General features: G+C 53.1%; 1 protein-coding gene across 1 annotated transcript; it reads left to right on the forward strand.

Annotated features, from left to right (window-relative positions):
- Positions 1–3,724: 3,724 nt before the first annotated feature.
- ZSWIM9 (zinc finger SWIM-type containing 9) lies at positions 3,725–14,759 on the forward strand (the record flags this gene model as incomplete). The annotated part of the gene is made up of 3 exons (XM_084256968.1): positions 3,725–3,999; positions 6,856–7,168; positions 12,753–14,759. The coding sequence occupies 3 exons, from the start codon at positions 3,725–3,727 to the stop codon at positions 14,757–14,759; spliced, it is 2,595 nt and encodes an 864-aa protein (XP_084113094.1).
- Positions 14,760–16,506: the final 1,747 nt, after the last annotated feature.

Below are 16,506 nucleotides of genomic sequence, written 5' to 3' on the forward strand. Positions count from 1 at the left end.
TATGGGAAGTACCTGAAAGGGGATGGGGGCTGGTGGCCTACCACATGATTAGGAGTTGGCCCTTCTAGTCCCACCCACCCTGACCTCCAGGTTGGATCAATTACCAATAGCTAAGGAGTTCATCCATCAAGACACTGATGAAGCCTTCATAAAAACCCTAGAAGAGGGCTGCAGAGAGCTTCCGGGCGGGTAAACGGAGGAAGTGCTGGCTGAGTGATCCACCTACAGAGGGCAAGGTGGGCTCGTCCTTCTCCATACCTCGCCCCGCCCTACGCCCCTCTTTCAGCAGGCTGTTCCTGAGTTCTCTTCAGTCGCTCTAGCGACTTAGTCAAACCTGAGAAGGGGGTTTTGGGAACCCTCTTCTTTAGAGCTAGTTGGTCTAAATGCTGCAAACTGGCACCTGAAGTCTAAGGAGGATCTGTACCCTGTCACTGGAAACACAGGTGAGAGCCTGGGCTTGCCGCTGGCCTCTGAAGCGGAGGGTGGTCTTGGGAGATGGAGCCTTTTAATCATGGGATCAGAAGCTCTCTTCTGGTAGACAGTGTCTGAGTCAATTTGAATTCTAGGGCACCCACACACCCACATTGCACTGGGTCCAGGAACCCTCTTCAGGAGCATCTGAAATGCAGCTAGTGCAACCAAAGCTAATTTTTTTGTGTATTTCTAATTTATTTAAATGTTATGAGCTACACATGACTAGTGGCCACTGCATTTAGCGGTGAGGGCTAAAGTATAAGTTTCATCTAGATGCAATTTATCTATTTTGTTCAGTGATAATGACTGCAGGACCTAAAAGCAATATATACACAAGTCTTTGTTTACTGAAAACCAGGATAATGGAAACATTCCTAAAGAATTGAGGGTTCGGGCCTCCACGGTGGCGCAGCGGGTTGGGCGCTGTGCTGTGGGGCTGTCTCCAGCCTCTGTGGTGCGGGTTTGATCCCGGCTGGCCGGCCGGCCAGCCAGCGAGAGTCCCACATGGTGTGGCAGACCTCTCCTGTGGCGCCCGCTGCTCCCCTCAGCAGTGTATTTCTGTTGTCTGCCTATTCTGCTTCCCACTCTGTCTCTGGTGAATCCTCTCACCTTCCCGTGCCTCTGGCCTGTATCCCAGCTCTTGCATAAAAATAAACCTTTAAAAAAAAAAAATTGAGGGTTCATAAGCAGGTTCTTTCCAAACCTGGCGGACTTAATGAAAGCTCCCGCAGCCCCACCTCACCTATGGGAACACTTTACACCTTTCCCCTAAATCTGCTACTCTCTGTCCTCATCTGAGGTTTAAAACAGCTGAGCACCCTCAAAAGGCAACTGAGGAAGCTGAGACCGCAGAGGCCTTATCAGGACCACACAGCCAATCAACCATAGCTAGGAGGATGAGGATGCAAGTTCTGAGACCACCTGGGATTCAGCTTAAGACAATTCAGTTTCAGATCTCCCTATCCCACTCCCACCTACTAAATCAGAAGTTCTGGGAACAGAGGGGGATAGCTGCAGGCCTAGCTCCAGGGGGATCCTAAGATACCATGAAATCTAGACCGTCTTACTCAACTTCTCAGCCTTTCCCTCTGCTTTCTTAGGCTGCCACTGGAGTCAGTGATTCCAAAGGGGATGGAGACCAAAGTGTCAAGTCTCCCTTTAACTTTCAGATGCTAGCTCCCATTTCCACTTGCCCCTCCCTCCCGACAAGTTCTTCTCCCCTTCTCTTGAAGTTTTTCCCCCTGGCCTAGGGGCATCAAGTTTCTCTTCCCTTCCCAAGTTCCTCAGACCCTCTCTCCACCCCTGAGTAAGTAGAAGCTCAGACCTTTCATCTACCCTCTCCTTGACCCTACCCCTGCCCAGGTCTCGGCTTCGAGGATTTCTAGCGCGCCCCCTCTTCTGCTGACTTCTCCCAGTCCAGAAGACTCCCGGCTTTTCATACAACCTTCACCTACACCTATAGGCCTAGCCACGGACCTCTACCAGGCCAGTTGGGCCCAGCCCTTAAGGCCGACCGAGTCTCGCCAACTTTTCCCCATAGCCCCGCCCACCATAATTATTCACGTCCCGCCCCGACCAAGCCCCTCTCCTGGCGTCCCCGCCCTTCCAGGCCTCTAATCAAACTCTCCCGAGTCCCCTCTCCAGGCAAGCCGCACACTCGTGCGGCACCGCCCGTGCACCTCCAGCGGCCCGAGGCCGGCGCCCTCACACCCGCGCTCTCGGCCGACGCCGCGGCCCCCGCCCGCTCCTCTGCAGGCGAGGGCCCGGCGAGGTCACGGGCTCCGGGGACACGACACGCACACCCTCCCCGCCTGCCGGCCCTACTTGCCTCGCGCAGGCCGCGCGCGCCGCAGTCCTGGGCTTCACACCCGAAGCCTCTGGGCGCCCGACACGGCCCCAAATTCGCGCCACAGAATTCGCGCGCAGACTTCGGGGGCGGGGGCGGCGCCGAGCTGGGGGCGGGGCCCGCCGACTCCTGCGCCGGGGCTGCGGCGCGGGGGACGCCGGGAGTTGGAGTCTCCCGAGCCGGAGGTCGTCAGGAAAGCGGGAGAAGGGGGTGGGGAACACCCGCAGAGCACGCTGGGAAACGGCCTTGCGCCTTCTCTCGCTATGGATGAGCGGGTGTGGCTGCGGGTCGGAGGAGTGACTGGCGGGGAAGGGAGGAGACCCGGAAGCCGCAGCGCGAGGCACGGCGGGAAGAGAGGCGGGAGGCGGCGCGGGGCATCCCGGGAGCAAGGGCCGGGCCGGGCCTCGGTGCGCAGGGCATTGTGGGAGGTGGACGCCGCTCCGGGGCGGGTAGGTGAGTGGGGAGGGGCGGGAAGGGTGCACATCTGGGGGAGGGGAGAAGCACAGCTGGCTGGGACAGCGGGAGTAGGAGTGGCCGCGGCCAGCGGAGCTGGGAGGGGTTGGGGAAGTAGGAGAGAGTTGGGAGGGGCTGCGCGACAGGGGGAGACACAGCTGGACATGGGGGAGCATCTGGGGTGATGAAGACCATGGGAGGATTGGGGGCGGGTCTAGGTCCTGTCGCACATCTGAGGCGGATTATGGCTGCCCGGAGGAAGGGGCCACAGATTGGTGACACTTGTGAGAATTGGTCTCAAGTGAATGGGGCACACACCTGTAGGAAGAGGGCTCATACTGAATGTGGGGGGGACAGCTGAATGTGGCGACCTGTTGGGGTCACATCTGGAAGAGGGGAAACAGCTGCATATCTGGAAAGGAAGCCCTACAGGTGCATGAAGAATATGACTGGGTCGAAGGAGGGGGTGCCTATGGAGCACCTCTGGGGATCTGAGTTGGGAGAGGCATGGGGGCCGTGGGTTGCAACCAAGCGTCCTTATGAAGCCGGGCACTAGAGGTTACTGCCCAGTGTAGGAGACATCTCCTGGCAGAGGAGTGATAGCTGAAAGTTGGGAACACATTCAAGGAGGTGTCCACAACTGAACTAAAGGGTTATTTTGGGAGAGGGGACCCCAAACTGTACTTCCTAGGTAGTCACATCACAGAGGAGACCAGAGTTGGAGTTAGGGACCGGGATGACAGGCTCCAACTGTCCCAGGAATAATGCACGGAGTAGGAGGAAGCCAAAAAAAGGTGTGGAGATTCATACTGAGAGGTTGACAGCTGCATGAGGTCCTGTACTCCACTTGGATATAGGCCCCTTCACCCAAGAGTCAGGTAGAGAAAGGAGGAACTAGGGTGAGGGGATCTGATAACCACGTGTTCCCCTCTTTCACTCAGGTGCCCCAGGATGGAGCAGCCAGAGCCCCCACCCTGCACAGTGGTGGGGCAGGAGGAACAGGAACTTCGGGAACGGGCCTTTTTCTCATGGGCTGAGTTCAGCCGCTTCTTCGACGCATGGTGTCAGCAGCGGCTGGCGCTCTTCTTCGTCAAGAGCTCCATGCACCTGGCACGCTGCCGCTGGGCCAGTGCACCCCCGCTCTACACACTCATCGACGTGCTCAAGTACAGCTACGTTCGCCTTGTATGCAAGGATGTGCGCGCGCCCAGCCGGCCTGCCGTGGGGTGCGTTGAGCCCAAGCCGAAGCCTTGCTGGGTGCTGGGGGGTAGGGTAGAATGTTAGGGGGAGGGATCACCCCCCTCCAATCAGAAACTGGAGGGAGGGATGCCCACTAAAACAGCTCAATCCACCTTGCACAGAGGTGAGTCAAAGAGGGAAACTTACAGAGGAGGAGACAGCCATCCCAGTTAGATAGGACATTGGCACTCAGGTATCAAACCCCCACTCCCTGGCACCACTCACTTAGCACTGCCATTTCCTTATTTTGTCCACCTGACCTCGCTAAGTGGGTGAATTTGAAACCTTCATCTGGGACCCTGTAGACAGGAGTGGGGCTGTTGAGAACAGCCCCTTTAGGCTTTAGGCTGCCTGAGACCAACTCTACCACATCCTGTCTTTGGGCAATGGACTCTCCTCCAAGCCTCAATTTTCTCATCTGTGGAATGGGGCAGCTCCTGCCGCCTGGGGCTGTGATGTGGTTGCCATGAGACCTTGCCCAAGAAGGCACTTCCGTGGAGCCTGGAACACAGGCTGGCTGAGGAATCCACAGTGGTTACAGAGGTCAGGAACACAGACTCAGGAGCCAGCAGCCTGGGTGCAGACCTCAGCTCCACCACCCATTAGCTGCTGACAATGAGCAAGTGCCTTCACCTCTCTAGGCCTCAGTTTCCTCACTTGGAAATGGGAGAAGTCGTGGTTTTATGAGGATTAAATGAGCCAATCCCTACAAATCGCTGGGAAGTGTCCCGCCCAGAGTGAGCACTCTCTCAGGTGAGACTCACCCCTGGTGACTTAAGCATTTATCGTGGGATGGTAGATTATCTTTGCTTGTTCTAGAAACAGGGGCATAGAGGTCTGGGAACAGAACAGCATCACACACACAGTCACCATGAATTCTAGAACATGAGAGCTTGCATGGAGCTGAAGCTCCATCTGGAATCTCTGTTAATAGAATCCAATTCAGAGTTACAGATGGGTAGTGAAGCCCTTAGTCTGTGCACATTCCTCGCTGGGCAGGGTCTCTGCCTCTGAGCAGCTCAGAGCCTAACAGAGGAGACATAGGCAAAAAAATAAGTTGGAAATAGTAGCCTCATGTTAGTGAGAGAGAGGTGGAGAAGAATAAAAGAGGAATGTTCCACTCTGCTTAAGAGCTTACAGGGTGGTTCTAGAAGTCTTCCTGCAAGAGACCAGTAGTTCAGAATCTTGAAGGGTTGAGTTGTTAATATATGCTCAGACTGAACAAACATGTGGCGCTTACTATGTGCAGGCACTGTGCCAAGTGATCTACAGACATCAGAGGGAGCATAGGTGCAGGAGGGGCTGGGGAGAGTGGACAGTGAGATGCTTCCTGGCTGGGGAAAACTGGTGTGGAGTGGTTGATGAGCTGGTTGGAGGAGATGACTTGGGGCCCATCACTTGTAAGGCCCTGAATCCACCCCCCCACCCCCGCCAAGCCTCTTCTGCTCAGACAGGGCCTCTGTTGTGCCACAGCCAAGGGACAGCCCAAGGGCTGAGGTCTGGGCCAGGTGTTAGCGTGTGTCCAAAGTTAGTATGGGGGCAAAGGCAGGGGTGTGGCTCGTCAAGTCCAGAGGGCCAGCGCTGAGTCCAGGGGCTGGGCCTTTATCCCAGGATGCTGGAGAACCCCAGGAGGGCTGTGAGCAGAAAGATCCATCTGGGGCCTCTTGGGGATGGATTGGAGGAGAGAGATAAGTGGGGGGGGCCAGGGCTGAGGGTCTAGAGAACACACATCCAGGCTTTCTTCCTGTCCTCCTCTAAATCACCATCCCCATTTCTCCTCTCTGCAGCTCCTCATCTCCCCAACCCTCCCTTGAGCTCAGCACTTTTCCATCAAAACACCAGCCTTTGAAAACACAAAGATCTGAGAACCCGAAAGACCCAAGAAAAAGTGGGCCTGTGGCGTGCAAAGCTAATGATAGCTGTGGTCCTTGTAGAAGAAAAAACTGAACTGGACACAGCAGCTACTTTTTATTTGCTGTCTCCTACCTACCAGCCCCTTTTCTCATCATTTGACATTATTCAAGCCTCTGGTTTAATCCTTGAGGTGAATCTGTAAGGCTGGTGTTGTATTAGGTGCAATTTCCAGATGAAAAGATAGAGGCACAGAGAGGTTACAGGACTTTCCCAAGATCACACAGCTGATCAGAGGGAAAAACGAAAATTTGGACCTATAGCCCATCCCTTCAATCACTGCCTTCCCTTATTTATCTCTGTTCCTCTCATCTTTATTTCATCATGCTTTATTCATAGGAGAGTGGAATACAATAGTACCCTAAAGATTTTTTGGTCCTAAGCACCCTGCTTGTTTACCCATTCATCCTAGAGATTTATTCTGAGCACCAATTATGTGCAGGGTGCAGGTAATTTAGATGGCAGGGTTTTGGAGCAGAGGAACTCCCCATTCAGTGGGGATCCTGCATCACAGATCAAGCAAACCATCCCCCCAGTATGTGATGGAATCTGCCTTCCCAAGGGAAGAGTCAAGGAGGGCTTCCTGGATGAGGTGACCCTGGCTATGTGTAGTGATGGATGTTTCAGGAATAAGAATTTATAATAGGCACTGGCTATGACATGGAAAACACATGGGTTATTTGTACAGTTTAGAAGGCAAGCTGGGCAGGGCTTGGTGATCATTGTTTTCGTAGGATGAGGTCTTCCTGGGATGCATTCAGTGGGATTCCTTCACTCAGTTATTCCTTCACTCTCTTATCCCCTCCCAGGGGTCAGGGGCCTGTTCTAGGTGCTGGGAATACAGCAGTAAAAAAGATAGACAAAAATTCCTGAGTGAGAAGGAAGAGGATGGCAGGGTGATATGACAGTGGCGATGGTCATTCCTCCCACAGGCCCCCCCAGACAGGCTGCCCAGCCTTCATCATCGTCAAGCTGAGCCCGTTGCGAGACCGCCTTGTGGTGACAGAGTGCCAGCTGACCCACTCACACCCGGCCTGCCCGCTCGAGTTCGCCTACTACTTCCGCCCAGGCCACCTACTGGCCAATGCCTGCCTGCCGGTGCGCACGACCAACAGGATCTCCAAGCAGTTTGTGGCCCCAGCCGACGTCCGCCGCCTGCTCTCCTACTGCAAGGGCCGTGACCACGGCGTCCTGGATGCGCTGCACGTGCTGGAGGGGCTTTTCCACACTGATCCTGAGGCCAAGGTGAGATCTGGGGAGAGGTCGACTGACTATTCATCTGCCCTGGCATCCATTCATGGCTATGGTTCTTTCCTGAGTGCTTGCGTGTGGTTGATGAGGACTTACGAGGTCTCCGGGGCACCGAGCTATCCTGTTCTCTGATTCCCCCTGGGAATCCTGGAGGCCCCAGGATAGGAGCCTCCAGCTACGTGTGGCTGTTGACCTCTGAAAATATGGCCAGTATGGGCAGAGGAACTGAATTTGAAACTTTTCTATCATCTTGAGGCATGGGAATGTATGCAGCTACTTAGGTCTACTGGCTACCTTGGCCAGGTCACTGTCAGAATTGCCTCGCATGTCCAGTGGGAGGAGGATGTGATGGGAGGGCAGTAGGGTTCTGTGCTAGGCAATCAGGAATTGGAAGTGAGGGAAGGTGCTATTTAAAAATCCACATTTTAAAAACCAAAATGCATATCTAGGAAATGTACGAATGATAGGTGTATAGTTTGGTGCTTGTTCATAAAGTGGGAACACCCCAGTACCCAGCCCCCAGATCAAGAGTCACCAGGGAAAGTGTTGCATGTGGTCATTTGATGGAGGAAGAGAATCATAAAGGAGAATAGGATGAGATGAACGGGTGCTGTTTTCTTTTGAGTGCTCAGGGGGGCCGAGAGGAGAAATGATGGTGAGATGGAGGAGAGAGAATGGAGGGAGGGGACCATCTTTCTGTCTTTAGAAAGGAAGGAAGTGTGTTCTAGGCAGAAGGAACAGCCAGTGCAAAAGCTCAGAGGCTACAATAAGTTCCAGATGTTGAATGAACAGCAAGAATGTTGCTCCTCCAGGAAAAGTCATTCTCCTCTTTCATCCAACTTCAGGGATAGAAAAGTAAAGAATGAGCGTGGAGGGAAGGAAGGACAACTGATTTCTCCCTCTGGGGCAGTGCTTTTCTCTCATGCATGGATGGGGCCTCCCCTCAGAGGTGAGCCCACTTTTCAGAATCAGGTCGGAGCATTCTCCCATCTCCATTCATGCCCAGCAATAACCCCGATTGGCCACCAGGCCAAGCCCAGCCCTTTGCCACAGAGAATATTAATAATAATATTAGCTTTCCTATGTTCCAGGCACTACTCTAAGTACTTTACATGTTGTGATTCATTTAAATCTCAGCTGAGCAGTATAAGGAAGGAGTCCCCCACCTGTCTTGTCTCCATTTTACAAAGCAACTGAAGCACAGAGAGGTCAAGTAACTGGCCTGTGGCCACATAGCTACTTAGTAACAGAGGTGAACTTCAGCCGCACACAGGCCATGCTCTTCACTGCTTGATTATCCCCTAGTTTGGAAGTGAAAGTCAGACCCCTTGCGGTCACTTAGCCTCAGGGGGTTGAGGGCCTAACCCAATTCAGTGGGTATACGCCCCCCACACCACTGGTCTTCATAGAGCTATTTACGGTTATTACTTGTCCACCACTGAATATATAAGCCTCACCTATTCCTCCCTGGGAACACACTAGGTAGGGCTGCCCCCAGGAGAAGTGAATCCTTCATAAATGACAGCCTTCCAGTAAAGGGATTATCCTTGAAGCTTCTAGTTTGGAGGCCATCTTGGAATCCAGGCCAAACCAAGATGGCACTTTGGGTCTGCACTTTGGCCTGCCTCAATGCTTTTTTAAAAAATGAGGAAGAAGTTCTAGAAAGCCCAGAGGCAGACCAGGGAGAGTGTTATTCCTTTAAAAAAAAAAATTAAATATTGACTTTTTGAATCAGTGACACATGCATGTGATCCTAAATTCAAAAGAATACCTGGCGAAAAGTCCCCTTGACACTTCTTGTCCTTCCAGACCCTCCTTAGCAGCCACCCGAGTTACTGGTTGCTTGTATATCTTCTGTAGCTTTCTGTCCACAGCCCTGCAAGGAGCCATCTGTGTCTGCACTGTGCAGCATGGGAGTCCTTGGCCTAGTGGGCACTTGAAATGCCATCAGAGCGACCCAGAAGCCACATGTGGAGTTTAATGTAATGAATTGAAATTTAAATAGCCCCCAGCTGGTGGTTTCTGTGTTGAACAGCACAGCTCATTTGCCTATCTTTATTTTTAGCCTTCTTTCCCCTTGCTCACTATCCACCCCTCAAAGGTAGCATATTATACACAGGTTTTTGCATTTTGCTTTCATGTATGGGCCCGCCAAATGTCAGCATCTTTTGGTCTTCCTCTGGGGCTGGGCAAATCCTCCTGAAAAAACTCCTGCCTCCTGCCTGGGTATAAAGTCCAGGCCTCTTCTGGGAGCCACGTGGGGAAAGAGCTGGCAAGATGCATACCCCCATCCCTGTCACATGGGCACCGTTTCCCCAGGGTCAATGACTCTTGCTTTGGAATGGTCTCCAGTCACTCGGGGGTGAAGGGAAAGGAGCTGGAGATGCAGCTGCTGCTCAGCAGTCCTACACTCCTGTTTTATTCTCCTTACACCACCCGGGCTGCCACTTTGGAGACCTAATTTTTGGCTTGGGAAGTTTGGGGGATTTCTTTATTTTTTTTGGGAGAAAAGGAGTGGGGTGACTAGTTTGTCCATCTAACTTTCCAGTTTCCAGATTGCTTCCTTTTGTCTCCTTTCCTGTTGCCCCTGTCTTTAAAAACAAAAACAGCACCCCTTTTCTACAGAAAGGCTAAGGGAAGAGCATAATAAGTGTGTTCAGACCCTCACCTTTACATGGGTGTGTCTCCTGACTTGTTTCACTTAGGAGGTATACTAAAAGGGTTCTACATTATAATTATCTTAAATAATGGAGAACTCGTCATTCTCATTCCAAGACAAAGTTAAGGAACAATCAGGTATTCTCTCTGCTTCCCAGCAGTCTGCTGAAGGAGTAATTACTTTGAAAAGCCAAATGCCTGGGACTGCCTTGAGTTGGGCTGGCTTACTTGGTCTTAGAAGGGGATCAGACAAGAAAGGTGTACCCAAAAGCCACAGCCGCCTTTATGGGCAAGACCCGCATTTATGGGCAAGACTGAGTAGTTGCTTTCACCAGGGAGGTGTTAAGTTCTTTTATAATATGCCCTGAGGCTGTGACTTCTGGAATGAAGGTGTCTAGTCATGTCTTCATTACCTCATATGTGGCAGGCTTCAGGGGAACCAGCAAGCAGGCTAGCTTTCTGGACAGAGATGCATCTTCATGGAAATGTTGCCACCTTCTCTTATGTGTCAGCTTGCTTTGCCTTCTGAGAAAGGTGAACATCTGGACCTGAATGGGATGGGCACACATACACATACACACACTGTTGACCTAACCTCCCACAGACGAGGTTGATCATGGCATTTGCGAAAGCAGAAGCCTGAAAAGGCTCCTGGCCCTGGACCTAGGCCACTTTTCGATGAGCGTGATCATACCAGCACTGACCCCATCAGATCTCTCAGACACCTTCATAAAATAAAAAAGTGCAAAGCAGTTTCCCTAATAGGCTGTTCTGAGTATCAAACAGAAAATAACAAATGTGCTTATTTGTATCCACATGAAGAAACTTAAGGAGAATCTAGGGATGAGAGACTGGTGTGTGTGTCAGAATTGCAGGTAGAGGAGAATGATCAGAACAGAGGTGTGTTAAAGCTGGGGTCACCTGGGCTGGAGGGTACAACCTCTGGGTGCCACCATTGTAGATGTCATCCATTGTGGATCAGAAGGTCCCTAAATGGCCTTGACTGTATTACTTGACTTTCAGACCCTGTGGCTTTTTGCACATTCAGACACATTTTAAAGAGGAAGTGAAAAGCCAACACTAGTCTCGATGTGTTTCTCTCTAGAAGAGAGTAAGTGGAGGTGCCTGGTAAATGTTTTGACTGTTCACCAGGGTGGCCTGAGTAACGGCCAGTGGGGCTCAGTGACTGAACGAATGAAGTTCATTCTTTACTCATACTCCACACCCACCATGAGTCATTGGGGCTCATTTGAGTCACCCAGGTACCCAGGAAGGTGGGGAATATATCCCGCCTAATTACCAGATCTGTCAAGGACCCGGCCTGACCGCTAGCCGTGAAGCAATGCCTCCTGCCAGGGGTCCCAGCCTGGGAGATTCCTGGGCACTGGCCACAGTGACCCGTGCCGACAGAGGGTTGAGTGTCTGCGGCCTCCCAGAGCCATCCTGTTTGAACCTGGCTGGTGTCTCCCCCTCTGCTGCAGTCACAGCTCAGTGTCAGCCTTTCTATTTCTCCATGAGTCTCAGAGGGGTGTTCTCTAGGCTGTGAGCCCTATTTTTATATCAGGCCAGCCATTTATGAGGTGACAGAGTACCGTAGCTGGGATTTGACACGCACCAGGCATGGTGCCAAGCTTTGGACACGAATGATCACGTTAGCCTCCCCATGCCCCTGTCAAATAGACATTGTCAAAGAGATGTAGACATTTTGCAGACAAGGAAACAGAGGCTCAGTGAGGGGAATCCACTTGCCTGAGGTCCCACAGCTAATCAGTAAGAGGCAAAGTCAGGATTCAGAACTAGACTTGATCCCGAACCTCTACTCAGGATACATGGCCACACATACACTCACAAAAGGGGGACACAAAAGTAGAATGAAACAATATCTTAGGGGGACACAAAAGTAGAATGAAACAATATCTTAGGGAGGGCAAACAGGCTAGACTAGCAAGTCAGCAAATGAAGATAGGATGTGGAGGGGATAGAAGTGCCACGCCAGCAGGGCTGGAGGCGCTGAGATTTGACTGAGATGGGGTGAGCAGAGACCTTGAGGAGCACGTGGTCTTTGAGCAAAGATAATAATTATGGAAATAATGAACACATTCAGAGAGCCTACTACTTGACAAGTGGATATTGTTTAGTGACAGTGATAGTGGTTGTGTCGGCAATATTCTAAATGCTCCAATGCTTTGACGAGAGAAAGCCTCCTCCTCATCATTTTGCAATGAGATGGAAGTCAGGGAAGTGGCCAGAAGCCACCTGGCCAGGAAGAGGGGGCTCCTGGATCTGGGACCTGGCAGCCTGGTTCCAGAGGCTGGACCTGACTCTCCATGCACGAGGGAATGAATATTCAGTTCTCAAGAGGGGGAACAAGGCGGTTAAGGAGGAAACCAGAGAGGTTAAGGCACAGATTAGCAAGAAGTGGAGCCGGGACCCTAGGCCATTGGCTCCACGGTCTCTGTGCTGCACTACTGTAGTACTAGACAGTGGCTGTTGAACTTAAACATCCAAACAGATTGCTGGGCCCTTCTTCCAGAATTTCTGTTCAGGAGGGTTGGGGTGGACCTGAGAATATGAATTTCTGTTAAGGTCTCGGCAGCAGTAGGGCCCACACTTTGGGAACCCTTCTCTTAGACAGCCTCTCTGCACGTAAAGGAATGAGTAGTACCCATTAGGGAAACCGAGGCACAGAGAGGCCGTCTAGCGCGCAACAGTATAGCTAGGGGTGGTGCCAGGATCCCAAACCTAGGCAACCTGACTCTATCTATGGCCCTAGTTTTAACTGTCCTCCCTACACTGCCTCCTGCCGGTCAAGACAATAACTGCACACATGCACAAACGAGGGGAAATGAGATGGGGAGCTGGGCAGAGCGATCCCGGCACCCCCTAATCACTTTCCATGCGTCCCTGTCCCCGACCGCAGGTGAAGCTGGTGTTTGTGGAGGACCAGGCTGTAGTGGAGACCGTGTTCTTCCTGACGTCGCGCACCCGGGCCCTGCTGCGGCGCTTTCCGCGCATGCTTCTGGTGGACCGGCTGCCCGGGCTGCAGGGCGCCCTAGACCTGTTGGCTGTGCTGTGTGTGGACGGGGCGGGCCGTGCGCGCCAGGCCGCCTGCTGCGTGGCCCGCCCCGGCACTCCGAGCCTTCTGCGCTTCGCGCTGGCCTCGCTGCTACAGAGCGCCCCGGATGTCAAGGGCCGGGTGCGCTGCCTCACCGCGGGGCCCGAGGTGGCAGCCCAGCTGCCCGCTGTGCGCCAGCTACTCCCTGGCGCGCGCGTGCAGATATGTCGGGCCCAGGGCCTGGAGACTCTGTTCAGCAAGGCGCAGGAGTTGGGCGGCGCCGGCCTCGAGGACCCAGGCCTGTGGCCACGCCTGTGCCGCCTGGCCGGCGCGTCGTCCCCCACTGCCTACGCCGAGGCGCTGGCCGAGCTGCGCGCCCATGGCCCGGCCGCCTTCGTCGACTACTTCGAGCGCAATTGGGCGCCGCGCCGCGACATGTGGGTGCGATTCCGCGCCTTCGAGGTGGCCCGCGACCTGGACGCGTGCGCCCTGGTGCGCAGCCACCGCCGGCGTCTGCTGCGCCGCCTGAGCCCCTCGCGCAGCGTGGCGCAGTGCCTTCGCGACCTGGTGGCCATGCAGTGGGCTGATGCAGTGGGAGACGTGGTGCCGGATGGCCCAGACGGTGGAGGACCTTGGCTGGAGGGGAGGGGAGCCCCAGTGGAAAACAAGGACAGGGTGGCCGGAGAATGGGGAGGGGCCCCCAAAGAAGGAAGTATTTGGAGAGATGTTCAGTTGGAAAAGCAGAAGGTGAGAGGGTTTGAGGGGATAGTCTGTAGAGGGTCCCAGTTGGAAAAGGGGCACTTGAGAGCGCCAGAGATCCGAGACTGGAGGGGCCCCCAATTGGAGGAGCAGGGGCTAAGAGGGCTGGAAGGGTACACCCGGAGCGGGGGACCTCTGGAGGATGGGAGGACTAGGGTGCTGGAGGCCACCGAACTGAGCAGGGCCCTGTCTGATCAGGAGAGGGCCGGGAGTCCGAAGGGTAGCGCCCGGAGAGGGGCTCAGGTGCACAGTGATAGGGCCACCACCCTGAAGACCAGGGACTGGAAGGGTCCTCTGTTGGAAACAGAGAAGGGGAGGGGTATGGAGGTCAGAAACTGGAGGGGGGCGCACTTGAAGAAGCCCCTGGAGTTGGTCCCTGAGAAGGGAGACCAGCAGGGACCTCAATGGAGAGAGGAGAGGCAGAGAGGACCAGAGATTAGAGAAGAGGGTGCAGTGAGAGAGGGAGCCAAAAGAAGGGATCTGGAGGATGTGGTTTTGGTCCAGCTAGGGGACTCTCGGGGAGCAGATCTGGAGATTGGAGATGGGGGAGGAGCCCAGTCTGGGGGCCCCAAGAGCAGAGGAGGGCAAGGGATGGAGTGTGGGGACACTGGAGGGAGGTGTCTAGGACTGGGGACTGAAGTCGTGTGTGGCCCCACCATAGGGCCTGTGTCGGAGGGTGAACCAGAATGGGCAGTGACAAGGAGAGGATACCTGGCCTCAGGGCAGAGCCTCCAGGAAGGAGGTGAAGGAGGCGGCCCCAGGGAACCAAAGAGGCCTTGCTGCCCATCTGGACAGGAGGAAGTCGACTGGGAGCCCCTGGCCAAGTTCCGAGCAGCCTGTGGGCCAGAGTTGGCAGACCTGGTAGCAGAGGAGCTGGCTTTTGCCAGGCAGCACGGGACCCGAGGTTTCCATTGGGCTGGAGCTGGCTTTGCCCTTAAGGATGGCACCTCGGACTTCTTCCTGGACAGTGCCCTGACACGCTGCAGCTGCTCCATCCATGCTGCCCATCGTCTGCCCTGCCGCCACCTCTTCGCAGCCCGCCTCCTCACCGGGGCAGCCTTATTCCACATGGACCTGCTCAGGGATTGCTGGGGGAGAGCCCCAGAACCCTGACCCTGCGGGGCCTGGCCCATCACCCTCCATGCTGAGGATGGAAGGGCATGCTTCGATCCCAAAGATAATAAGGCTAAGGCCACATCAGTCCCTCTGGCCACTTTCTGAGTCATCCAGGGTCCTCATCTTGACAGTGTGCCTCTCGGGGTCTGCCGGGAAGCTGACAGTGGTCTCTGAGGCCCTGGAGTCACCGCTGTGGAAGATGATGGCAGGCAGAGCGGATCCTGAGGGCTTCCCTCAGAGGAAATGTGTACTGAGAAGTGGTAGACAGGGTGAGGCTAGGCCAGAAGGAAAGGGACAAAGCTGGGGAAGGGGCGGACACCAAGATCTGGGGAGAGCTGGGCTAAGGAGAACCAACAAGGGAGAAAGAAGCCCAGAGCAGGAGTGGTAAAGGAGTAGTATCAGCAAGGGAGACAGAAAGGAGCCAGCACCAGGGGGTAGGGAGGATAAGGCACAGGTAGACCAAAGAGCAGAAAAAACACAAAGGAAAGGTATGGGAGATGGGAAGAGGAGGGAATGTTGGGTGTTTCTTTAAGTCCCAGAGACTTGCATCCACTGCATCTCCCAGTTGGTCATTCACAGAAGAAATGGGGTGCTGAGTCTGGTGAGATGAATTGGGGAGGAACCATCTGGACTACTGTTCTTCAATATTGGAATAAAACAGTATTATTTTGGTCCTGATGCTGAGTTCTTGGCTTCAGGTTGAGGGTGGGAGGCCTAGATCAGGAGGGACATGGATTTGAGATGGTCCAGGACTCTTTCATTCTTTCTCAACAAGGTCAGCAGGCTACAAGGAATGGAGGAGCCAAAAAGTAAACCATGGCAGCTCAGGCCTAATCCTCCCTCCTTTGGACCTATTTGCCATGGTGGCAACTTGCCAACAACTGGAGTTTACTCTCCATTGTAGTTTGCCCATCAAAGAGCACTTGCCAGTGACTAGTATAAAGAAGGGGCGTATGAGCTGATGCTGGCCAATGGGTTTACTCAGAGTGGGAGGCTTCTGTCAAGGTTCCTTCAGGCTTGAGAAGCCCCACAAGGAGATTGGCAGGCCTAGACCTGTTTTCTGTGAAGCCACAGGTGATGACAGATTTGAAATGAGGAAAACACACACTTACTTGGACTACTTGACTCTGGAGTCTACCCAGGTGTGGGGCTTTCTAAGTACGAGAAAAGATTATAATGATTTATAGCAATTTGGGCTGAGGACAGAAATCCAGGTGAAGTCAGAATTTTCCAAAGTGTCCAAGTTTTATAAAATTCAATGTGGACATGAAACACAGGGCACGTTGAAAACCAGAGTTGGATTCAGTAGGAGAGTGGTGCGACCTGAAATTCTAGACTGTTCTTGGATGATAGACCACTAGCAGAGGGTAGGTGCAACTGCAAGAGCAGCAAGAAAAAAGGTCACTCAATGATTTAAGTTATGGAAAAGGAAGATTTTGAGTAGTGCTGCATACTCCATATACAACTTTGGCCCTAGGAAAAAAACATCAAAACATACATCCAATCAAATGTTCACTACACAGATACATCGCCATCAAAAAATACATGAAAACATGTTTTATATCAGATGTCTATATACAATTAGAAACGAAATAACACAAGAAACACATAAAACAAACTCAGAATATTTCAGCTGAGATAATCTTCTATATGAACAGTTAAACATTGTAAAAATCCAAAAAACCATGTGTCCTAACAGAATGTGCAATATATACTTTTGGCTTAGAAAAATCACTTCTCCTAG

Source organism: Talpa europaea (genome assembly GCF_964194135.1).
Source record: "Talpa europaea genome assembly, chromosome: 16".
Lineage (NCBI taxonomy): Eukaryota > Metazoa > Chordata > Mammalia > Eulipotyphla > Talpidae > Talpa > Talpa europaea.